The 24,462-nt window shown below is 35.7% G+C and overlaps 4 protein-coding genes across 8 annotated transcripts; 1 reads left to right on the top strand and 3 right to left on the bottom strand.

Annotated features, from left to right (window-relative positions):
• Window positions 1–37: 37 nt before the first annotated feature.
• LOC129579118 (zinc finger protein on ecdysone puffs) lies at window positions 38–10,735 on the bottom strand. 2 transcript variants are annotated; one of them, XM_055468781.1, is made up of 6 exons: window positions 10,453–10,735; window positions 8,676–8,987; window positions 6,179–6,378; window positions 1,920–2,577; window positions 1,429–1,813; window positions 38–1,348 (listed from the first exon to the last, which is right to left on the bottom strand). In XM_055468781.1, the coding sequence occupies exons 2-6, from the start codon at window positions 8,982–8,984 to the stop codon at window positions 993–995; spliced, it is 1,908 nt and encodes a 635-aa protein (XP_055324756.1). In that variant the 5' UTR covers window positions 8,985–8,987; window positions 10,453–10,735; the 3' UTR covers window positions 38–992. The 2 variants fall into 2 exon arrangements, with proteins under 2 accessions (XP_055324756.1, XP_055324757.1); XM_055468782.1 differs by lacking the exon at window positions 6,179–6,378 and adding an exon at window positions 3,369–3,505 and having other exon boundaries at window positions 10,453–10,708.
• Window positions 10,736–11,054: 319 nt separating this feature from the next.
• LOC129579075 (ubiquitin carboxyl-terminal hydrolase 36) lies at window positions 11,055–17,842 on the top strand. 2 transcript variants are annotated; one of them, XM_055468665.1, is made up of 5 exons: window positions 11,055–11,827; window positions 11,997–12,326; window positions 13,826–14,056; window positions 14,191–16,208; window positions 16,316–17,842. In XM_055468665.1, exons 1-5 carry the CDS (start codon window positions 11,782–11,784, stop codon window positions 16,646–16,648), a joined length of 2,958 nt encoding a protein of 985 aa, XP_055324640.1. In that variant the 5' UTR covers window positions 11,055–11,781; the 3' UTR covers window positions 16,649–17,842. The 2 variants fall into 2 exon arrangements, with proteins under 2 accessions (XP_055324640.1, XP_055324641.1); XM_055468666.1 differs by lacking the exons at window positions 11,055–11,827; window positions 11,997–12,326 and adding an exon at window positions 12,449–13,710.
• A 362-nt stretch (window positions 17,843–18,204) lies between these two features.
• LOC129579099 (zinc finger protein 664-like) lies at window positions 18,205–21,404 on the bottom strand. 3 transcript variants are annotated; one of them, XM_055468759.1, is made up of 10 exons: window positions 21,080–21,404; window positions 20,248–20,716; window positions 20,139–20,174; window positions 19,945–20,056; window positions 19,794–19,877; window positions 19,677–19,709; window positions 19,536–19,606; window positions 19,355–19,451; window positions 19,229–19,279; window positions 18,205–19,125 (listed from the first exon to the last, which is right to left on the bottom strand). In XM_055468759.1, exons 2-10 carry the CDS (start codon window positions 20,584–20,586, stop codon window positions 18,728–18,730), a joined length of 1,221 nt encoding a protein of 406 aa, XP_055324734.1. In that variant the 5' UTR covers window positions 20,587–20,716; window positions 21,080–21,404; the 3' UTR covers window positions 18,205–18,727. The 3 variants fall into 3 exon arrangements, with proteins under 3 accessions (XP_055324734.1, XP_055324735.1, XP_055324736.1); XM_055468760.1 differs by lacking the exon at window positions 21,080–21,404 and adding an exon at window positions 20,807–21,031; XM_055468761.1 differs by lacking the exon at window positions 21,080–21,404 and adding an exon at window positions 20,895–21,031.
• Window positions 21,405–21,891: 487 nt separating this feature from the next.
• Window positions 21,892–24,442, bottom strand: LOC129579100 (uncharacterized). Its single transcript, XM_055468762.1, has 6 exons — window positions 24,310–24,442; window positions 23,777–23,950; window positions 22,863–23,237; window positions 22,514–22,782; window positions 22,209–22,430; window positions 21,892–22,122 (listed from the first exon to the last, which is right to left on the bottom strand). The coding sequence occupies exons 1-6, from the start codon at window positions 24,341–24,343 to the stop codon at window positions 22,069–22,071; spliced, it is 1,128 nt and encodes a 375-aa protein (XP_055324737.1). The 5' UTR covers window positions 24,344–24,442; the 3' UTR covers window positions 21,892–22,068.
• Window positions 24,443–24,462: the final 20 nt, after the last annotated feature.

The raw sequence follows: 24,462 nt of genomic DNA, 5'->3' as shown, positions 1-24,462 counted from the left end.
CTTCTACTTCATTCAAAACGGCGGAAAATAAAAACACATCGCAATTATTCATCATAATTGTTGAATTTATTACACGTACTTATTTTTGTGTCTCTTCAAATGTATCTTAGTTTCTTTACATTTTACTTGCATTTCTCCTTTTTTTTCATTTCTTGCTGAGTAAAGTCTATTAATGATGCTTTTCATTTTAAACGGTATGTTGTCGAAATACAGAGATATATAATAGCTTAAAAATATTATAAATTTGTATATGTGTATAAGATAAATCTAAACATAAGCGCGGTTAAAAAAAAAAGGATTAAAAAAATAATAATGATGGGGACACAATGAACATCAATTAGATAGTTACATTACAACTTTTGTGGATTTCGTCTACTGTAGAAGTTATTCATGATTACAATGACTAAAAAAAATTATGTTTTTGTTGTTGTTGTCGTTTTGTTTATGTTCGAAAGGAAAAAGAAAGTGTTCATTCATTTTATCAAACTGTGGGCTGGTTGAATTTTCAACGATGATCTTATAACATGTTTTTTTTTATTCTTCATCAGACTTTGATAGCGCTCGTTGTGTAACCATAAATTTGCGATTAATTCCAAGTGTACGCGGTGTGTAACTGCATTGTGTTTGTATCCATTGTTGTTTTTGTATTTTGTTTTGTTTTTATAATCTTCTGTTTTTGTCAATGGTGGTGGAGTAAATTCTTTTTTTCCTTCATGATTTTAGCTAAATTCATTACATCAATTTTCACATAAGATGCTGTATTTTCATGCAGATTTTGTTTGTTTTTTGTTTTTGTTATGAATATCCCTAAAGAATGAATTTAACAACTTAAAATTCTCTACGTCAAGCGACAGATTGTATGGATTTTTTTTCTTTCAATCGATAAACTGATTACAAATTTGTTTATTTTTTCCGTTTTTGTTGTCGAACACCGGTTCACACAAAGACATATTCGGCTTTGTTTTCAATGGTTCAATGCTTGCTTGATGGATTTACAATCGAGCGTTGCGTCCTCTGCCACGAGCTCGTTGGACTCGTTTCGGTGTGGCAACTTCATCAGGTACAGCTGCTGCCTTTGTCTCTACGGCTTCAGCTGCTGGTGCTTCGGTTGCAGCCGGCTGTTCAGTTTCGGTCCCATTGGCGGCGGCGGCGGTGGCGGCCACTTCTGGGACTGGTTCGGGTTGTTGTTCCTTCGGCTCTTCGTCTTGCTCCATTGGCTCGTCAATTTTTTCTTCGTCGTCTGGATCTTCTGTGGTCTCAGTTGGATCATATGCCTCATCACCCTCTTGCTTTACTTCTTCGGTGGCATTGGCGGCAGCCTCAGCAGCTTCCAACTTCTTCTTCTTGCCTGTTAGGATTCAAAGGAAGAAAAAATCACAAAATTAAAATTCATGTATATTTTTTTCGCGAGCTGGTGTGATCACTTACGTTCGATTTCTTCCAATGCGGCTGCGGCACGCTTCTGGGCAATCTTTGTGTCGTTGGCCTTTTCATTCAAGAATTTAACAAAGTTGCGATGATGCGTAACTGTGCGTGTGTGGATCTCGGACGTTTTCTCAGTGTCGAAGAAACGACCGCACACATAGCATTCGTAGCAATCCAATTTGTGAATTAGGCTGGTGCCAACCTGTCGCGAGCAATTGTATTTTGGAATTCTACCGTCGACTTCGGTTGGAATTTCGTCACCATCTTCATAATCCAAAATAATGTCATCGGGTTCGGCAACTGGTTCAGCTGCTGGCTCCTCTTCGCCTTCCTTGGTTTCTTCTTTCTCAGCAGCTTCTTCTTCACCATTCTCCTTCTTAACTTCACCCTGTGTGGCGGAAACACAAAAATAATTCCATTTAATTGAACATCTTGAGTTAGGAGAGGCGAGAGCGAGAGAGAGAGTAGAATAAAAATCATTTACATATACAAACCTCTGCTTTTTCAGCTGTTTCATCTGTTTCCATCGATTCATCAGCTTCGGTGGTCTTCTTTTCCTTCTTCTTCTCCTCCTTTTCTTCCTTCAAGTCCTTTAACTCATCCTCTTCGGTGTAAATGGTGAGCTGATTCTTGCGTTTCTCCGGTTTGTTGGCTTTAGTGATAAATGCACGTTTCATGTGCTCGGGCGACAGAATGTGTCCGTCAAAATCGATGCGATTGGGGAACTCCAATGAGCAATCCAAACATTTTGGATGCAAGAATTTCTTCAAATTCAAATGGCCATCGGTTTTACGATGGGCTGTCAAATGTCCATAGAAGTTCAAATCGCACATGGTGCAATATTCGCGACGGAAATTTCCTTTGCCCGCCTTGCCCATACGCTTAAGACGTTCAAGTTCGATGCTCTTCAATTGTTCCTCAATTTTAGCTTCTTGACGAATCATGTTTGCCTTCAAGCGATAGCTTTCTTCGACACCTTCACGCATCATCAAGTGAGTGCGTCCCTTAACGTGATTTTCAAAAGAAGTTGCATCCCACATATGCTTCTTGCACATGTGACAGTAGAACATGACGTTCGGGACATCTGCGTATTTCGATTCTTTTTTGTTGGCCTCCTTGTTGGCTCCGGCGTCCTTTTGGTTGGTCTTAGCACTGCATGCGCGTTCAATGCGATTGAGATTGATAGCACGTGAACATCGATTCGAAGGGAAAGAAAAGAAAAAAAAAAGCAAATACAAAATAGAAATTAGTGAAATTTTTCGTGGGTGGTCATCGTTGCGCTAATCGTTAAATTGGTTTTGCGTTCGTTCCACGAGTGACGCGGCTGGTGCAATCACGGATGGAACGGGTGACAGAGTTTTCTTTTGGGGTTGATGGCGAGCAATGCCGTACACAAACCAGGTAATATAACGCGCCCATCACCCGTTCCACTAGAGCGGGCAACGGGTAAAACAATTATTTACTGCTGACTTCAACTAGGTAAAACCTTTTTTTTTCTAAATATATTCATACTATTTTCAAATTAAAAGTGGTGTGGAGTTTCGTTTTTGCATTTGAATTTCTTTTTTTTCAGTTGGTCATATTGAATCAACACTCAATACCATTTTTTGGGCCATAATTGTTTTATGCCGTGGAACAACAAAAGACATAACTAATTTGATTAGTTACTAGTGTAATATATAGATAATAGAAAAGAAAACTGTACAGAATTCTTAACAAATAGATTTTCGATCAACAATAAATTGATGTCCAAACATAACAAACATGAACATTCAAGAACACACGTAGTTGCGACTTTTTTTTTCTATGTATGTACAAATACAGAAATGAAAGCAAAAAACAAATCAAATTGATTAAGCAACTGTATCTTTTTTTTGTAAATGGAAATATAGGAAATGTAATTTAAAAAAATGAAAATGAAAAATGATAAAGATTATTCTCACCTCGTTTTCGAATTATTAGATTTGCGGTTTTGATTTTTATTATTAAAATTATTGGCATGCTGTTTTCCCGGCATACCATTATAATCATTAAAATCAAGAAATGGAGTTGGACCGCGAAGTTGATAACCTTTATTACCCTGTGGAAATACAATTGATTTGATTGTGTGAAACCTAGCTGTTTGTTAGAGCCTTTTTTCAACATTTGTATAAAATTAATTTTATTTTGTTGAATTTTATATGTGGTTTGAAATTTGATTTGATTTGTTATTTTAAAAAAAATTCTAAAAACGGCCACAACAAAACACATTTACAATAAATAATTTATGTTTGGCAAATAATTTACAATGAAATCAAGAGATTCATTTGAAAAAAAAAAGAAATAAACAAAAAAATTGTAAGAAAAGTAAAAAAAGGAATCATTAGAATTTCGTGATTAAAAAATTGGGATGTTTTTTTTTTGTTTGGGATGTGTTAAAATGTGTTTTGTAAATTCTAAAACAAAAACCAAGAATGTTCAAAATGATCGCTAATCTGACGTGTAATTTGTATCGCTGTTTGCCTAATTCCTACTAAATTATCTAAATGCCTGCTCAACCTAGTCTGCAAATGGATTTTGCGTTTACCGTTCATTTTGAATTTGTTTGTATTTGGCTACTACTGTTTTTTTTTCTCTTAAATTTTGTTCACAGGATTGATGTTTGGATTTGCTAAGTAAGGATAACCCCATATATCACAATAATTTCAACTGAAAGCTTGCTGATTTGGTTTCTTTTGTTGTTGTTGTTATTGTTGTTGTGGAAATGAGAAAACTAAAAGGAATGATATAACCAAATCAAAGATCAACATAAAAATACAAATGAAAAACTAAATATTCAATAAGATTCCGATCGTTAATACGTTGAATAAAGTTCCGATGGTCCGATGCAAAGTGCATTTTCCATTTGCAATGGACACAATTGTTTGCTACTTAAACGGCTGTTAAAAATTAAATTCATTAATGGTAGTTCGGTCTCAAGGCGTAGTTTGTTTGATTTTTCTTCGAAGTATTATACCGTCTCTATCATCGCCTAATCAAATCATCAATTATTTATTCCTGTAGATTTTGTGGCTTATTTTGTCGCTGTCGCTGTCGCTCATACAGAATCAAAAAGGTTTTCAAATCCAAGGATATTTAAGGTCATCAACTTTTGTCGACGGCATTTTCAAAATGGTGTGCATAGTTCGAGTATTCGATTGGTTTGCCAGAGAATAGAGAAACACCGAATCGTTTTTATTGACATTAGCCAAAGTACAGACATGTGTACATGAGGAATGTGTGTGAGAGAATTAATTCCATTTTAAAAAAACAATGAATTTATTGACCAATTAAAAAGCGGCCGAATCATTGGATTAGTTAAAATTGAATGAATAGAAAATGAGTTTGTCGACACTTGTTAAAATTAAGAAGAAAAAAAGAACAAGAAACACAATGGAAAACATTACAAAAACAATTATTTTTTTCGCCTTCTAAATGCTAAAAAGGATTTCCATAAAAATGGCCCAACAAATTTGCAAAAGTACGACCCAAATGGTAAATGGTAGTGAGGACTCCAATGATTTGAGAGAAAACAAAATCATCGCATTCGAATCGGTTTGTTATTGTTGCTATTCGTAATCATACAAACCTGGAAAAGTTTTTCATAAAATATGTTCTTTTTTGTCGTTTGCTGTTGATCATATCAATAGGACCAACCGTTATGGAATCAACTTATTGTTAAATAAAATGAATATCTACAAAAACCACCTACGGCTAAAAAAAAGAGTAACACACACGCACACAAATCTAGCTAGGGTTGGAGTTCGTCAAAGCGACGACACTGCTTGGATGGATGGCATATCAGCTGGGAGGTCGATGGCGGCCAATTGGCGCGCAAACAACTCCATCCGACTGATTGCATACCATTTTACTGTATATCAAATCGTTTTGACTCCTCCAATAGCTTCCCTTGTCGGTTTGCAAAATTTGCTCTCTGCAAATTGGATTTTTTTCTCGTATTTTTTTTCCATTTTTGTCAAGTTCATTTTTGTGTGTTCGATAAAGTTTGGCCAGATCAGATCAACGGATCCAACTTATGGACAAACTTATCTCACTTTTGGTTCTTTTTTTTCATCACAAATAGCAAATTGTTTTTTCGTTTGATTCTCTGCTAATACAAAACCATAATGCTGAACCAGCATGATTTTCCATTAGACGTACGATACGTATCAATTACTCAAGCATTTTGCAGAATGTTTCAATATTTGAATTGTATACTTCAATGTGTGATTGTCGACAATCAAAGGAACATCGTTGTATATTTGCAATGCATATTGCTCGAATTCGTTTATTTATTTACTTAATTTTTTTTTCATTTCGCATCACCGCCGTACGATTCGAAACACGGGACGTAGTTTCAGTCTTTGGAATTGCGTTTGCATTTTTTTAAAGTTCAGAAAAAATTATAAAATTTCAACAGAATACTTTTTTCGGTGTTGGTTTTCATATACCGCATGAGAATGGTATATTTTTTTGGTACGCAATGAACGATACATGTTCGTTTCGATGTGTTGGTCAAATAAAAATTGGTCCGGTTATTGAAAATGTTCTGATTTGGTCGGGTTTTATTTGACTTGCACAGAGTATTCTGCTTAAGTTGGTATGGTATTGAATTTATTTTTTTAAATAAACGATTTGTTTTTAAAAAAATGTTGTTTGGTAAAATTTTTGTTTTTGTTTGGTGAGAAAGACTATAAAATATTGAAGAGTTTTTGTTTTGCAAAAAACAGCTTACCTCTCTTTGGGTTTTTCATTTGAATCAGCTGGAGTATCTGGATCTTTAGAAGCGGCGTTCTTAGCAAGAACTTTCTTTGCGCGGTCAACAGGATTACGTTTGCGAATGCCGCCACCTTTAATAGGTCCGCCAAATTTGGCATTATTATTACGTACACCTTGTCCAGGTCGTCGATTATTACTGGCATTGCGATTGCCCATCTGAATATCGCATTCGTTTTAGTTTGTTTGAAGAAGGAGGTATCAATCAACAATTGGGCCGAATGTTTGTGTATCGGTTAGCGTTCGGTTTTGAATGCAGCATTCGATGGGGTTTTCGATTCAATGTTTGTATTTCGTTCAGTTTTTGTTTTTCAATTGCGAGAACGGCGTGTTGAACGTAGTTTTACATGAAACAGTGTCATTTTTGTTTGTTTGTATGTATTGATCGATTGGCATTCGAAGCGCATTTTCGGGTTATTTGTTTGTGTTTGTTTGTGTTTTTTTTTTCGTACCGTTTTATCATCGAACACATTTTCGATGTGTTTGTCATATTTGAAATGCGAATGGATTTGACGAGGATGGAAAAACCATTCACATTGACAACAACACAAAAACACCCAATACACGGAACGATAACACATTTGGACGTTGAAATACAATAAATGTACGTATGATTTTTTTTGACCACAATCAATTTGATAGTAACAATCATGAAGAGAAGAGAGAGAGAGAAATAATAATTGTTTACGTTAGAACTATTTGGTTGATTGCTGTTGTTTTTATAGTTTTTTTTTTTGGAAAATGAACGATTCTTATAAAAATGTATAAATATGAATATAATTTTGAGTAATCTACTAAGTATTTAATGAAAAAGCATAAAATTAAACAAGAATTATTTGAAACTTAATCTAAGTATCTATATCGTCAATTCGTTCCAGAAGTGAAAATATGTATGAAAAATCATTTATATTTGTTAAGTTCGGAAACATGAAGTGTTGCATGTCATTTTCATTTCTTTCCACTCTATATTGTTTGCAGTAAAAATTAAATTCAGTTCGTTTGAACAATTTCGAAATAAATTGGGAGAAACACCTCAAATTCAAAAACATTGCCTGAAACATGTATAGCAAAAACAAGCCGCACATTTGCTTTTGTTTTGTTCCTTTTTCTTCATTTTTTATTTTCTTTCTTCTTGTTGTTGTTGTTGTTGGAGTGTTGATTAATAAAATAATGAAAGCGTTTTGAGATCGAGAACCAAAGATGTATAAAAATGAAACAAATCAGAAAAAAAATTGTCGTTTAATTTGAACTTAGAATGCAGAACCCTAGCCTAGAATTGTGATAAATGGGGAGTTGGGAGATGTATAAATGAACGTAAAAAGTGCTAATTGCTCATAATATTTGTGAGATAGAAAGAGAGGTTTAAAATTTTTCAGTAGTCGAAGTTTGAAAAAAAAAACATAATTAATTATTGGGTCTATCAATGGGAAGAATTCTTTTTTAAAATGCAAAATACAAACAGATCTTGGCCAAAACATTCGAAAAATAATGTAACACAAATAATTTGCACTTTGATAAAAGTTTGAAAGAAGAATTTAAGAATACAGCAAAATGGTACAATATTTCAATGATTCCTAACGAATTTTTACCTTCAATTATTTTATGATATTGGTCGGATTTAAGTGAAAACCATCGCAAAAACACTCGTTTGAAGCAAGTTTTAAAGTCGATTGAAAAAAAAGGTGGATAAAATGTAGGCAAATAACCAGAACCTAATTAATTTTTGAATCTATCTAAATGATAAATGTTCACGTCAAAAAAGAAAACAAAAGCGCATTTTGTTCCTTTCATTTCGCAAGCTATGAGCTAAAGATAGTAGTGTCAAGAATACCCTTCAGAAAAAAAATCTAGGTTCAAGTAATTGATCTGCTATCAAAGAAGAAACCGATACCAATTAGAGGGCGAATACTTGATAATTTGGTTTCTAAAGCATGCATTTTCCCTTTGGAAGAATGCAACAAATGAAACGATCTGTGAATATTGATGAATACTAAACTAAAATGTAGATGCTTCTGCTGCTGCTGTTGCTGCTGAGGGGTTTGTTTGCTTTTGGTTGCATATAATTAACAAATTTGATGTGTAATACAATTCAATGGTTTCCGTTTGCCGGTTTTTCTCATTTTCTTCGGAATTTGGAAGAGCTGGTTATGCCTACAATTAAATTTCAATTCCTGCCGACTTTCAATCTGATTTCTGTTTTCGTCAGTACGATAAAACATCCGAATCAAACTTAAGAAATACTCTCTAAATGGCGATTTCGATTTTTGGTTCATACGCAGTCATATATTTTTTATTTCTCTTTACGTTTATAGAATAATATTTTATCTATTAGATATAATGTTTTTGTTTTGTGTCAAGATTTGAATATATGTCAAAACCAGAAAGTAATATAGAGTATAAAATAAATAAATATAAGCGTAAGTACGAGAGGAAAAATGCGTTCAAATGGTACATACCCGTCCATTTCGTTCGTCAAAACGACCAAAATTCATTTGGTTACCATAACCAGCTCCACGTTGTGGTAAATCCAGAAGAGATGGTGGCTGATTTCCGCGAAGAAGATTATTGACTAAACTATTAGCCAATGAAAGAACATCGTTATTAACATTGCCGCCTCCGCCACCGCCACCTTGACGAAAATTGCCACCTCCGGCGTTATTGTCCCAGGGATTGATTTGACGATTGACGCCATTTCCATAACCACGATCGAAGTTTCGGTTGTTATCGTTGCGGCGATTGCCACCACCGTTCATACGGAATGCCATATTCTAAAACGAAATTGATAGTGAGAAATCACGTAGAAAATCGAATGCACCGCAGAAAAAAAAGAAGAAGCTTGCAACCGAAGCGAACCCTGTTTTCCAAACATACACTGCGACCAGGGTAGTCTCTTACATTCGCAGACCAAGCGCTTCACAGTCCTTTTATTTTGGCAACAATTGACAGTTCACCGTTGCAATTGTAATTTTTTATTAAACACTTTTCTCTAAACAAGACACACACCGAACGATTACAATCAAAAATACCTATTAAAATGGCGGCTTTTTTATTCCACAAACAGATCAATGTCCCTTTTTAGACCAATATATTGAAGGTAATTCAATTCTTTTCAATAAGAGACTAACTTCATGTACAGATTCTGCGCAGTAAATTACACTGTATGCACGGAAACCGAAAAAAAAGACAAGCACAGCACTTACAGCTCTCGATTAAAATATAGGAATGTGATGTATGGTTTTATTTTCTATGTGTTTCATTTGTTTTTTTTTTCTATGCTCGCTACGAGAGACAAGAGCGATTTGGAACGATTCAAGACTGAAGAAAACTAATGGATAGAAAATGGCTATTTCAAGAAAAAAAAAATAATGCTTGAACAAAAGGTGAATGCGCGCGCGAACCAAACAAATAGAAATAAAGCGTTAAAACAAATTGCCGGGTTTTCTTTGCGTTTTCCAAGACGCTTGGTGCACCATCAGACAAAAGAAATGTTCGATTTTTTTTCGCTTCTATATCTAAATAAATGAGCGTGTGTGTTGGTAATCTTTTGGTTTGTTCTTTTTGTGTATTGGTGTTAACGACAAAATCGAAGGGCAGGTTCACATGTACGAAATGCGATCAGAATCTTTAGCGTCATTACCAAATTCGCACCAATACAATATCACCATTATGGCGTTTGTTCCATTTGCTTTTTTCGGTGACTGTACATGCTGCTGTGAACAAAGCATGCTATAGCGACTCGTCTATAACCGGCATGTATTATATGTGTACATCGATTGTGTATGTGTGTGTGTGTGTGTGTGTGTGTGTGTGTGTGTGTGTGTGTGTGCATGTATATATGCCGTCTGTATACGTATGTGAAAGAATAATGGAAACTTTTTCGTCTTCAACTTGATTTTCCCATCAACATTTTCAGCAAAAATACCATATAACAGACAGTCATAATGCATTGAATGCATTTTACATTCGAAAAACCATTGAATTTCAATAATTCTATCGCTTTCCGAAACTGAAAAAATTGCGAAAAACAACAACTGAATCGTAGAATAAATGACGCGCAAACTACCCAATGTACAAAGCTATCATTAGTTGAATAGCCGCCATTTAAATTACACTACGAACGTCGAGAACATGAGCGAAAAGAAGACCGAAGCGAACATTGCAAAAAAAAAAAAAAAATGAATCGTATCGAACATTATGGGGAAAAAAGTAGTTGGTAAGAAAAATTTTACTTACGAATTTGGGATTATTTTTTTAATCTCGAAGCACAACTGAACTGAGAAATTAATTGTACACTTTGATTGTCTGCTGAGATGCGGACACAATTCGTAAATTGGTGTAAATTATTGAAAATTCAGCAATGAGAAAATGATAATTTTCCTAAAATGTTCAAAGTGAGGCAGCTTGTTTGTAGAAAAAATTATGCTTATGACGGAGCATAAATGAGAGGAAAACCGTTTGGTTTGCACGACAAAAATGAACTGATGTGCCTCGCTGCGTTTCTTTTCAGGGCGTATTCAATGAACTACTTTAATCGAATGGAACGAGCTTTAGATGCTTGTGCCATCTCTTGGTCGCCGCATTCAACTAATATTTATTTCACGTTTTTACGGAAATTCCCACCATTTCAGTATCGATTTAATTTCATTTCATAATTTTTTCGGTTGAAAACCGTGTAATAAAACCTATGGTAAATCTGAAAAAATTTAATCATTCACATTTCGATTGGTTCGTGATCGCATGGTGTTGTATTGATTTCGACGGTCAATGGAGTAGCGCCAGCATCGAGCAATACCATAAACATTGAATGGAGACTTATTTGATGGTGCGAATTCGCCAATACAACAACAACAACAACACGGCACAGAGACATGTATTCCGATAGGCATACATTTATGTAGACCAAGTCTACAAAAAAATTTGTAAAAGCACCCGAAAGCAGCTAAAGTGGTGTAGTACCAAGTAACCTCAACTTATCAACATCGTGCGAGTGTTTTCTCTTTCATCTGCATGTGGTAGATAATTTTTTTTATTGTAAAGCAGCAACTTTTTTTTCTCTCACCCAAAAGAAAAACGAAAAATAAATAAATAACTGGAAGCGAGTTGATGAATTCAAGTGAATTGTGTACTATTTTATTAGTTTGCGTCGACCGAATTTGCGTTGAGAACAGTGTTAAATATGCGGCCGAAAATATGAAGTTCTCGCAATAGCTGACTAAAACAGCGATCAATTTTCAATTGAAACATTGCATCGATTGTGTTTGCTTGCGTGAGAGTTCATAAAATTTTATTAGTTTTATTTCGGCAACCCGATTTCCATTTGGAATTTTGCGTTTTCCCTCGAACAACACATTTGTTTTTCTCGCTATTTCGTCTACTACATCGTTCCATCGTTCTCTCACGCGCGCGTCTTATTTAGTAACAACAAATTTAGTTGGCAATCGTCGTCGTCGTCGTCGTCGTCGCAATAATCATAGTTACGACTGATTTTGATTGAAGCGTAAAAGTGGCCAGATTGAAGTGTAAATAGAGAACACACACAGTGCATTTTTTCTGCGTGAATTGATGGGACCTAAAATGCCAACCGTATCGCTGGTCTGTTATATGAAAGGTAATTGTTTACTTATTCTATATGGATGCACCGAAATTCCGCCAAATTGAGAGAAAACGCGAGGAGGAAACGAGAACATGGCATTATCTGTCGTTTCGGCTTAGTTCCGCAATAAGTCACAATCGACTAAAAAGCGAATTTCCCAAATTCGATTCCGATCAATTCACAGATAAACAGACGGACGGTGACGTTTCGTCGGCAATTCGGAACACATTGTCGGCATCACTGAACAATGGAACACACAACGGCCTGAACTCATTGTCAGGAGATCCAGCCAATCTTCAAAATCAATTGGTCGCATCATCAAAGCTAGCACTCATCTCACCAGTCGAATTTGAGGAAGTCAACAGTTTCAATAATTCCGTCCAAGACCTTAAATCGAAATACATTGTACTGAAACCACAATCGTCATCAGCATCAAATGCCTCGTCAACAATCACATCAAATAGTTCAAGCATCAATGGTAAAACACTGGTCAATGGATCCAGCAATGGCACAGGTAAATTAATCACCATTAGATTTGTTTATGTTACAGAATCTGTGTTCGTTTTTATTTTTGTTCCTTTTCCTCGGTCGTCGCATCTGTTTTGTATCGTGCTCTCTTATTCGTTCGTTCGTTCATTCGTTCGTTGGCATTGTCTTTTTCCGCCATATTAAAAAAAAAAACAGTGTGCGATTGTTTTGATAATTCCTTCGTGTTTGCCTTCATGAAGGCATGTGATTTTCTTCGCGCAATATTTATCTCGTTCTTTTTCGCTGCCATTAGAACGATTGATGTCGTGATATATTTTCATTTGCCACAATCTGACATTTATCAGATACAGTGAAATTGCTCACGAGAATAGATTTCAAGTCAATTTTTTATTCGTGTTTGAGCATTTTGTAATTAATTGTGTGTGCTTTTTTTCTCTCTCTCCATCAAAATGATTCTTTGGAACACGCATACGGCAAAATGCGGCATTGGTGTTAGTAACTTTTCATTTATCGGATACGAGCCATTTAAACAAGGGGTTATGCGATCACTACGACAAGCCCATTAAGATGTTGTCTAATCCCATAGTGCAATGTAAATAAAACATAGCAAATTAATCGCTGAATCGGTACGATGAGGTGTTTACATTCATCAAAAAAGGGATCGATAACACTATATTTACATCGACGATGATATTTTTTTCTGCGGTCAAAGCAAATATTAATCGCAAAAATGATGAATATGAAGGCATGACAAAAATATATTTCGCATATCAGTCATCTCGATTCGGCCATTCGAATATTGAGGAAACATTGCTTTTTTCGCGGTGGAATTATAGTAGACTGTTTCTTCTTGTCACAAGTTGGTTTCTTCTTCTTTTTTTCACTCGTTTTTCTGATTCGCCCCTTGTACTAAGACGCCAATAATAGCACACATCAATATGTATACATCTATATGACTATGTGACGGAACGCGTCTTTGTATTATTGTCAAAGTGAATGTAAACTTATTCGACTGTCTTTTGTATGATTGCTGGTTTTTCATTCAGCTTTCATTCGGTACCGAGTTTTGTATATTGTATACGAGTTGTGTGTGCACAAAACTCGTATAATGTATTCGTTCACTTGTTGTGTGTATAATTGCGCTTCGTCTGTGTCTCTGTGCACCGTCACATATCGTTCTCCAGAGCATGGCGTTCGTTTCGGTTTCGCTTCGTGTTCTTTTTTTTTTGGCTCGAATCAGTCGAATCCAAAACAAAACGTACTCACGTTACTCGATCGCAATAAATGAGAGTGTTGAGAGGGAGAGAAAAACGCATGAAATATGAGAGTTTGAATCCGAAATTCTTCGCTTTGTAGATGCAGCATGATGTTGTTGCTGCTGCTGCATGCATCACACAAAGGAATTCTGTGTATGTTAGAGAGAAAAATCGATAGCATTCGTTTCGGCTTACACACATTTCACTTCAATGCAATTTATTTGTTGTTGTTGTTGTTTTTTTTTTCTCTTCTGAATGATTTCTACAGCCGAAAGAAAAGGAGCCGAGCTGCCAACACCCAAACAAATTTTATACCCCCGCGAAAAGGTTAGAATTGGATGGAAGAATCCCGATCGAAAGTGGATTCCTGGCGCTGGGATGATGAATGTTGGTAACACTTGTTACTTAAATTCAACACTGCAAGCATTGTTTCATGTGCCTGCATTTGCCAATTGGCTGGTGTCTGACAGTGTCCATCGTGAAACGTGTGAGGAAAAAAGTAAGTACATCATTATTACCATCATGCTGCCAATGGCAGTCGCATTTTCTCTACCCCCCGAACAAGAATCGAAAACGAAAAAAAAGCAAGAGACTAATTGGTGTTTTACCATTTTCATTTAATTGTTACTATAGCTGGAGTTCAAGGCGGATGCATCATTTGTGCAATGGCAAAAACATTGATGTCTTCACAATCGCCCGGCACACAAGCGATGAAACCGTATTTGGTGTACACAAAACTAAGATTTGTATGTAAGCATCTTGTGTTCGGCCAGCAAGAGGATGCACACGAGTTTTTGCGCTATTTAATGGAAGCAATGGAAAAAGCCTATTTGTCACGATTTCCAAAGAGCTCACAATTAGAACAGTACAGCAAAGAGACGACGCCGATCAATCAAATTTTGGGCGGCTACCTCAAAACATCGGTGCGCTGTTTATCCTGTGGTCACGAATCGGTAACATTTCAGCATTTCGAAGATTTACTCTTGGACATTCGGAAAGCTAATACACTAGAAGAAGCGTTAGATTTGTATTTTGCGCGCGAACGTTTGGAAGATATGGGCTACAAATGTGAATCGTGCAAGAAAAAAGTATCGGCAACGAAACAATTCTCCTTAGAACGTGCACCAATATCGTTATGCATCCAATTGAAGCGCTTTTCCATCGTTGGCAATAAGCTAAACAAACACATTGCAATCAGACAACTATTGAACTTGTCAAAGTATTCGTCACGGAAAAATGCCAACGAAACGCTTCAATACCGTTTAGTGTCGATGGTCACACATTTGGGTGCATCACAACATTGTGGCCACTACACCGCAATCGGTTTGACTGAAACAGGTAGCTATTATCAGTTTGATGATAGTTTTGTGCGACAGATTTCCGTTCAAAATGTATTGAATACAAACGCCTATATCATATTCTATGAGCTCGACACATCCACCGATAAGATGCATAGCTTCGGTTCGACATTGTCTGCAAATGATGATCGAATTTCACGCTCCTTCTTGGACACAAAAGAAACGCAGCGCAGCAATGTCACGACAACGGTAACAAGTGGCAGTAGCAACAGCAACAGCACCACAACCACCACAAAACCGTTCATCGGACCGATGCTTCCAAGCAAACTGAACACAGACTCAAATGAAAACAGTACGCATGCGTTCAACGATTCAGGAAAGGAGTCGATTTTATCCAATAAAACGACAAATAATCATAAGAAAACTGAGCATAGTCCCATTGTGAAATTGACAAGCAATGGCGCTAGATACGTTACCCATGGCTCAGATGAGCCCAGCACCGAGTCGTCCACCAATAATTTTGTACAAAACAATGGATACCTGCATAGTTCCAATTCGAATCGCAAGGGAGGCGACTCGTCCAGTGACGAAGATAATAATGACGATGACGATGAGGACGACAATCGGCAGAAATCATCATTCAAATCAGATAACCGGCGGTCACACAAGGAACAAACACTGCCCAGCATGCCAAAACTGGAATCGATTGAAACAACCAACCACAATGATAAAGGTTCAAGTAGCAATTCGTTTAAGGCGCGTTCTCTTGCAAACGGATCGTCCAAATCACTAACATATACAAGTGGCAAAGCAGGCCGATCGAATGGCAACGATTCGGATAGCGATTGGTCAAGTGATGCTGGACCAACAGTGAAAAAGATTGTAAAGCCAGCGCTCAAATCGACCAGTTCGACGCCGGTACTGCTGATGAATGGCACCAACAAACACACACCGAACCGATTGGTTCCGTACGACGACTCGGAATACGACAGTGGCACCGAGTCACCGCCAGAGGTCAAAACGAAAGCTGGACCTTTCCAAGTGACAAACACAAATACGCCTCCCGTAGTGTCGTCGTTCATGAAGAGCTCAATCGAGCGACACTCGAAAACACCATCACCGGCTGGAATAGTCAATAACGGGCTGTCAAACGGTGCCAAACTGTTGTGCAATCGACGAGAAAGTGATAGTAATATGGTTGTCAAAACAGCCGCTTCATCCGTTAACTCAAACAAACGACCAAACGAATGGCACGGAAATGAAACCACACACAAACTCATGAAGCTCAGCCATCGTGGCTACGGAACGGCCGTGCCATCGTGGAATGGCCAAAAGAGTACAATGGAAAAAGAGGTAACGATTCATTGAATATTCTTTTCTGTTCGCTAGTTGCATTCTTCTTTTGGTTTGGAAACGGTTATTTCATCTATTTTTTTCTCTCTAATTTTGGAAATTGCCAGGTGGACGAGGATAAGAACGAAGAATTGAAGCGTCAAACGTTGAATGCAGGTGATGCTGAAATGGATCGCGGTCATAAAAAGAAATTAGGTTCAAAATTGGTGCTAGGTCGTGACAATCCCGGCTACAATCCATTCACAGAGCATCAAAACCAGCGGAATACTTGGACTGTGTCAAATGGTAACGGCAATAATACCAATCAATCTCGGCCATTTAAATCACAGATTTTTAGACAAAATCCAAAACACAAATTCCAAAAATTTGGCCGAAACTCAAACAACGGAAACCGGCATTTTAACAATAGCTACAGACACTTTCGACAGCCGAACAAATAAAACGAAGTGCACGCGTGAATGCATATGAGCAATTACGATTTTATTTAATTTGTGCTGCTGTTGGAAATGTTTTCTTATACTACGAAAAAAATGTGCTTCAACTAACTTAAAATCACAATAACGCCGATCGTAACATTGATTTTTGTTGAATTCTAAGTCTTGCAAAATAAACCGAATGCAAAAATATACCAGAACGATAAGTACACTCCCCTCCCCCAACTAGTTAGATAGACCGATGCATTTCAATTACATAACACCGGCTCTTGCATTTAGTTGGATTGTTCGATAGCTAAGTTACTACAAAAACCAATGTCATTAAACAAAATCACACACAATTTGTACTGTATCGTGCAAATGTGGTTTTTTTTCTCTTTTCTGACACAAAAAAAAAACGCATTGAAACCAACGACAAATTTTTTTCAAAGCTGTTTTTCTCTTATTTTTTTTTCTCTATTTTAATTTATCAACATTGTTTTTAATGGTTTTGATTATTATCCAGACGTTTGTAAATATTTAAAACAAATTGGAAAATCATACAAATTTTGTTCATGAAAATAGCAAATAAAAGCAAATAAAAAAAATAACTAGGGTAAATTACAAATTAAAATATGTATTTGTACGGGCGATACTGCAAAACAAAACAGAAAAAAAGTAAATCTTTCCATGGTCATCGTCAGGAATTATTTAAATGGAGACGACCGTCGAAACACAGAATCGCATCTGTCTTTTCGGGTAAATGGCATGAACACCAATATATATTGTTCGAATAGCGACAAGCATTTACTTGGAGAATATGCGTTAATGACACACATATTATAAACACGTGAAATAATATTAATGAAGAGAGAAAAAAAAAATGAGAAAACATGTATCGTAAGCATTGCCTTCTGATTATCTAAAACAAACATAAACAATGATTAATTTTAGTTCTTCTTTGTTATTTGCACATTTTTTTCGTAAAACTGTATGTAAATATGAATTTTTAGACGTTCAATAAGTTATATGATGTAAAAAAAAAACAACAACAACAATAATAATAATTATAATTATAATATTAATAATAACTTAAATCAAAGCAAACAAATATAATCGGCTCATCAGGATCCAAATTGGATTCATCCTGATGGAACTGCCAAAATCCGAAATATTACCTACAATATACACTGAAAATAAACACATGAATTTTATTACAAAGATTATATTGCATTTTTTTTCCTTCACCAGTTTTAAATAAATACATATTTGCAGATTTTTACCTTCATTCCCAAATGGTAATTCGCCTGAAAATGAAATCCAATAATCACAATCAAATTACGATAATTTCAACGTTTTGAAAAAAATTGATTTATTCCATTTCATTCATATTTTTTTCGTGTTCTAAGAGTCATTTTCACGACTCAATCCATATATATTTATATATAATCAAAGCCTTTTTTTCTAATATAAATCATACAAGTCGATTAACATGCAACTAATTATGGCCTAATGAGTAGGAAAGAAATGCACATAAATGCACATGAATGCAGGCGTGAAAATAAATGATTCATTCGGCCAAATTATTGGTTTAGTTCTTTTTATTTGTTTGAAGTTATTATTTGGTTGGATTTTCTCTTCTCACTGTTTATTTCACTGGCATGGTATACTTTGTTTATAAAACACAGAAACAAAAGCAATTCACTGACCTAGACCATCGATTGATTGAACGAATTAAATGGGATAAATGGGACAATGATTCGAGTTATAATTTCAATGGAAATAAAATATCATTAAACATTTTGTTTAAACAACACAATTTTGGCCGAATTGCATTTAGTTTGCATTAGAAGCTAGTTTAATTTATAATTGGCAAAGGATTAATTGAAATTGGATTGGCGGCACGAAAACAAACAAATTAAAAGAAGAACATTTTTCTTTCCCAATTAAATCTTTATACAAAAAAAAAACACATTAATATCTACTACTTCTTGTTGTTGTGTGATTTTATCTGTGCGATTTCGATTCAACTTAAATTATCTTATGGCCTAAAAAAATGGAAAAAGTATTTTGTTGTTTTTTTTTTCTTTTCATTTTCGATTTCGTCTAAAACTTTGTATTATTCGGATATTTCTCTTGAGTAAATCGAATTAACTGGCTGGAGAAATTCTCAGGTTGATTGATATCTCGGTGGTAGAGCATTGACGCTTGCGCCAATTCTTTGTTATAAAATTCCGTTTTCAGCACTTCGTTGCGATAGATTTCCGTTTTGAATGGTTCCGTCTTATAAATATTTGGTGTATCGAAATTTTGATTTTGAAACGGTTCACCGTTATTCGGATTGAATGTGTGTTCAACGGTTTGATGTGGTTGTGGCGGCGGATGTGATTGCGGATGAGGCAATTGTGGCACACTTTTCGTTGTTTGCATATCAAAATTATTACTCTGATCCGATTTTGAAGACTTTTCATCCACGTGCTTGATCATATGAATGGTTAAGTTGCCTACAAGAGAATGACAACAACAAAAAAACACGCAAACATTATTGAAATCTTCATTTTTTCGTGGACAATTTTCTATCGTTTTGATTTGGAACTTCTTGTGTACCTGAGTGACTAAATTCTTTATTACAGAGGTCACATTTGAATGGCTTTTCTCCTGCAAAAATAAACAAAAATAATACGTTTAGCTTGAGGCTGACCATATTTGCTTAAGAAACGAAGTCAGTCGTACCCGTATGCTTCCGCAGATGTATAGTCAGATTTCCAGAGTGGGAAAATTCCTTTGAACAGACGGTGCATTTGTATGGTTTTTCTCCCGTGTGTATACGCTAAAAAAAAATAAACACAGACATTAGTTTTATTGCATCCCAATTTCTGAAAATGTAATCAATGAGAAGACAAAATTTTTTTACCATATGGATTGTTAGACCCCCAGAGTAGGAAAACGTTTTTTGGCACACTTCACAACGGAACGGTTTCTCACCTAGAATAAATTCAACAAAATTTCAGTTAAAATCACGCAATGACACCACACATGACAATTGTTGCCTTACCGGTGTGTTTACGCATATGTATATTTAAGTTGCCTGCAAATGGAATTAAAACGATTCGATTAGTGTTATTTTGGGCAGAGATTTTCGATTAAAGTGGAATTTGTGCGAATTGCTTACCGCTATGGCTGAAGCTTTTTTCGCACTGTGTGCATTTGTATGGCTTTTCAAATGTGTGTTTTCGCATATGGATCGTTAGGTTTCCTGTAAATTGAAATTCAATCGTGAGCATTGATGAATCGAGACATAATTCACGACATTTGGCACGTACCACTGTGTGAAAAAGTTTTGCCGCAAACATTACATTTGACGCATTTCTCCCCCGAGTGAATTCGTTTGTGCACCGTCAGATTCCCACTGTGTAAGAACTCTTTGTCACAAACCTATTCAGTAGAGAAAAAAAAACATGATTCAATTTCATTTCTTTGTCAATTATGTGGAAAATGCAGAAAGCATAAAAATTACATCGCATCGAACGGCCTTTTCCCCCGTGTGGATTCGCTGTGAAACGAAAATATGGAGTTTTATTAGTAGTTTCACCATGTTTTCTCAATGGGCAAAGTTATGCTATTACCTTGTGGATGGCCAAATTGCCCGGTGTTGAAAAGTGTTTTCCACAATCATCACATTGGACCTTTTCATTGTCGGCGGCATGCTTTTTCTTATGTATGCTGCAATTGCCGGGCGTTGAAAAGATCTTATTACAAATGTCACACCTTCGATTTGCGTTCACCGTGGCCGATGGCATATTCCGTGGCTGCACACTTGGCAACTGCATCTGCACTTGAACTGTGGATACTGGCTGTGTAAACTGTGGCAAATAGAAAAACGGTCGATCCACCATCGAATGTGATGCTTGATTCATCGATCCATCGGCCTCATTCCCGCTGCTATCTGTTTTGATATTTTGCATTGTGGTTGCTGAATTTTGATAAACGTTTTATGCCTTGAATAGAAAATATCACAACGATAAATGGAATCGATACGGAGAGGCATCGGCATTGGATTCAGTCGGTCGCACCATGTGCTTTAATTGCGACAACCTGTAATTAAAATCCAGCATTGAAAAGAAGCAGAAAAAAATGACAGATATTTATTCAAAGTGAAACAGCTATTCACGTGCAGAGACACACTTTGATTGGACAAATGAAATCAAAACAAAATGCAAACACAACCAAAAGGAGTTGAACAAGAACAAATATTTCACGGCAGCATACACACATTCACAAAATTCCCTTCCGCTTATCGAATCGAATCAATTTCAATTTGCCTTAAAAACAAAGCGCAATTCGAATTCATAAATAAAACGCATCAAACAAAGCACACACAAGTAATAAACATTAAATTTAATGGGTTTTTCGTTTATGATCTGGGCTTGGTTGCATTTGCACTTGTTTTTGACATACCAACAATGATTTTATCAACGTAAATCGAATGAGAATGCTCCCAATTCCAACGGTCAATACATTATTTCATGTTAGTCGCCTTCGAATTGAATTCCAAACAATATTTATTTTTGTTCAATAAAATTGAATCGACGAAAAAAAAAATTGAATCAAAATTGTACTAAGTGTGTATGATGGCGAAATGCTTTTAATGACATTCGCCAAATTAGAATTCGCCGCACAACAAACACAAACATACACTGCCAAATGAAGTAGAGGTCAGCGCTTTCTATGGCATAATGTCGTCGTCAATCATTTGTCAGATGCAAGTTTTTGGGTTTTTCTCTATGCAAAAGCCATTTTATCCCTTATTTTGAGTGAAGAATTTAATGATGACATTTATCAAATAGCATCAAATTGATTGGTGTCGCTCATATAGTTACAACCGATTGCTATTATGAACTGGAACAAAAGGAGCATATGTTTTCGGCGAATTCCTAATTTGACACTTGCTGTCAAAAAAAAAAATAGCAGTTGTGCTGTGTACAACTTTTTAATTGATACGAACTAAACATTTATCATCAATTTTCATGTATTCAGTGGAATGATTTTTCGAAAAAAAAGAAGCAATTCATTCTAATTCAATGATTGGAAATCGGTTTCGGTGTATAAGAAAATGTATTTGAGTTAAAGACAATCGAGAAAATATACACATCATTTTAAAAAATCATAATCGAAACCAAAAACTAAAGATTTGTTCAGAACAAAATTGGAAACATTTCGAGTCTCTTTCACTTAACATTAACATTAAAAAAAAATGAAACTCATTACAATTTGATTGCGATTAGTTTATTCTTAACCATTTACATTTTGAGTCAAATTCAATTAAATACAAATTCTTCACGAATCACGCACTTTGTTCAAATTATGTACAGTTTAGCATGTGTGTTTCAAAACGTTATACATAATGCCATAACAACAATAGTAATACTTATAGTCCAAAATCAGTCTCAATATAAAAGTGATGCTGGTAGCAGTTTTTGTTTGGCGAAATCACTGACGATCTAAAAGAAGAAGTCAAATGAGAGTTCAATGGTTGTAATCGTCATACCCGGATGTCGAATCGAAAAAAAAAGCCCAACAATTTTACCTCTTCGATGCTTTCTTGTGTGAAAATCGGCATTTTCAGTCGATAGCCAGTTGATTTCAATTTCTCGTTGGACAAATTCAAGTGGCAATGTTGTATAAGTTCAGCATCCATGAACGGAGTTAGCGGAGTATTTTCGGTGTTATCTCTTCGGCAAATTTCGCCCCATGGCTGCATGTGCTTGTCATTGATCTCTTCAACAATCATCGATGTTGGGATTTTCAACTGAAACCACAATCAAATCGAATGTTTTTGTTCTGGTACACTCAGTTTTTGTCTATCTTTTGTTTCATATGAACCTCGCTTACCCTTGATAAATTTGATAGTCCTTCGCCCCAATAATCAACTTTGATATTGAAAATGTTAGCCAAAATCTTTGAGATGGATCCTTGAGTTGACAGTGAATCATCCACAATGTTATAGCATTGTTTGTTTGCCAATGGGTTTTGTGCCAATTCAAATGCGGCCGCAACAACGTCATCCACATGCACAGTGTTCATCTTCATTGATTCATTCCATAATAGTTTCATCGTTTCGTTCATGTATTTGTACAATGCAGCAATGACTAATCGTGTGGCTAGAATCCAAATGTGGGCATTATTATATTTTGCATTTTAAATGGTATTGTTGATTTTGATCAAAAATAAAATATTATACCTAATCCTTTGTGATCACCAATTCCGTATACCAATGGCAGACGCAAAATGGTATAGTTCAAATCATTGCAACGATTTTCTAGCTCATCTTCAACGCTGACTTTTTGCACAGCAACTTTTGTCCATGGTTTTCGTTCGCAATTTTCCTTTGTGGGTTTTTTCTCGCTCGACAACATATTCGCCGAACTGAATTCGATGTATCGAAGCACATTCTGTTCAATTGCTTCATTTATGCAATTCAAACTTAATTTGTAGATACCCTCCCGATAGATTGCATCACTCTTACCAAGACGAGTTTCGGCTGCGCAATTAAATACATGGTCCCAATACGGATAATCACAGTCATTCGGTGGCTTGAATGCATTCTTACAAGATGCTATAAACGAGTAACATTTAAAATGGAAGACGAAAAAAAAAAAATGCAAATCAGTACAACACACATGTGAATGGTTGTTTTTATTTTTTTTTTGTTCTCGGACTTTGTTTGCGATATAAATACTTTATTTGGTCACCAAATTCTCATTAAATGTTGGTGCACCACATGAAATATATGGGAAACAAGACATTCGATTGATAAAGTCACAATCACTTGTAAATATTGTTATGAAGTAAAATCTCGCGTCATACGATGACTAATACAAGATGACTCTCACGCTTCACCATATACTTTATTATTTATTAGATAACAATCGTAACAAACCAGTTGGAACGGAGATTCGAAAATGAGTCACAAGTAATTACTATTTCAAACATTAGAGTGGTCAATTTAGTTTTCGTTCATTTACAACGAACACAAAAATAAATAACGAAGAAAAAATCATCGTTTTTTTTCTTGTTCACACATGTAAATTCGATGATAACCGTTGATTGATGACATTTAATTCGAATTAATTTCAACCCAAATTTGGCACTGACCTTGATTAATCAAATTCGCACTGCAAAACTCGACGGCGTTATCGTTGAACGCTGCCATGTGCTGATTGTTCAACCATGCCAATTGTGGCGGTGTTTTATCAACAACACGAACATGGGAAACTAGGCTGTTTTTTATCAAATACGTAACCAAATGTCGTCCAACGAATCCACAACCTGTTTGAATTACAAGGAAAAAAAACACAGGATTAATGATAAGGATAATACACGAGGATAATGGGAACATTGATAGCATTTCAGGAAAAACAAGTTTTTTTTAGCATTTAATGAGAAACCGTGAAAATACATATCAAAGGACTTTAACATATACAACAACACGCTATTAAACATAATTTAATAATTATCTCCTTCCTTTCGTCTCTGTCTCTTGCCATTCATCCTAAATGGACGCTATTTACACTTGATTGCACAAAAGGAATACGTGCAGAAAAACGACACACAAATCCAATGGAGACGAAAAAAACAAATTCGAAAAAAGCAAGAGCGTAAAAGTTTTAGAGCGTTAAAAGCAATACCTCCAAGAATTAGAACTTTTGGTTTATTTGTCATGTTGATTGACACGGTTAAAATGGCAAATAAAATTGGCTTAACTCGTTCACAAACAATCGAAAACGAATTATATATAGTTGAGCGGCACGAATTAGTTTTTATTGTCTTATTTTTGTGTA

Source organism: Sitodiplosis mosellana, unplaced genomic scaffold (assembly GCF_009176505.1).
Source record: "Sitodiplosis mosellana isolate CC-2019 unplaced genomic scaffold, AAFC_SMos_1.0 Smas_scaffold_6226, whole genome shotgun sequence".
Taxonomy (NCBI): domain Eukaryota; kingdom Metazoa; phylum Arthropoda; class Insecta; order Diptera; family Cecidomyiidae; genus Sitodiplosis; species Sitodiplosis mosellana.
Note: the sequence above shows the minus strand (reverse complement) of the source record. Positions and strands in the feature narration are given on the sequence as shown.

Bases quoted from the DNA above. Each gene is read 5' to 3' on its own strand.
- LOC129579118 (XM_055468781.1), bottom strand. From the start codon at position 8,984: ATGGCATTCCGTATGAACGGTGGTGGCAATCGCCGCAACGATAACAAC. The intron at 6,379-8,675 runs GTATGTACCATT...TGCGATATTCAG, and splicing joins TTGACGAACGAAATGGACGG to ATGGGCAATCGCAATGCCAG. The intron at 1,814-1,919 runs GTTTGTATATGT...TCCGCCACACAG, and splicing joins AAACAGCTGAAAAAGCAGAG to GGTGAAGTTAAGAAGGAGAA.
- LOC129579075 (XM_055468665.1), top strand. From the start codon at position 11,782: ATGGGACCTAAAATGCCAACCGTATCGCTGGTCTGTTATATGAAAG. The intron at 11,828-11,996 runs GTAATTGTTTAC...ATCAATTCACAG, and splicing joins GCTGGTCTGTTATATGAAAG to ATAAACAGACGGACGGTGAC. The intron at 14,057-14,190 runs GTAAGTACATCA...TTGTTACTATAG, and splicing joins TGAAACGTGTGAGGAAAAAA to CTGGAGTTCAAGGCGGATGC.
- LOC129579099 (XM_055468759.1), bottom strand. From the start codon at position 20,586: ATGCAAAATATCAAAACAGATAGCAGCGGGAATGAGGCCGATGGATCG. The intron at 19,280-19,354 runs GTACGACTGACT...TTATTTTTGCAG, and splicing joins ACATCTGCGGAAGCATACGG to GAGAAAAGCCATTCAAATGT. The intron at 19,126-19,228 runs GTACACAAGAAG...ATTCTCTTGTAG, and splicing joins TAAAGAATTTAGTCACTCAG to GCAACTTAACCATTCATATG.
- LOC129579100 (XM_055468762.1), bottom strand. From the start codon at position 24,343: ATGACAAATAAACCAAAAGTTCTAATTCTTGGAG. The intron at 23,238-23,776 runs GTCAGTGCCAAA...ACTCGTTTATAG, and splicing joins TGCGAATTTGATTAATCAAG to CATCTTGTAAGAATGCATTC. The intron at 22,123-22,208 runs GTAAAATTGTTG...TTCTTCTTTTAG, and splicing joins CACAAGAAAGCATCGAAGAG to ATCGTCAGTGATTTCGCCAA.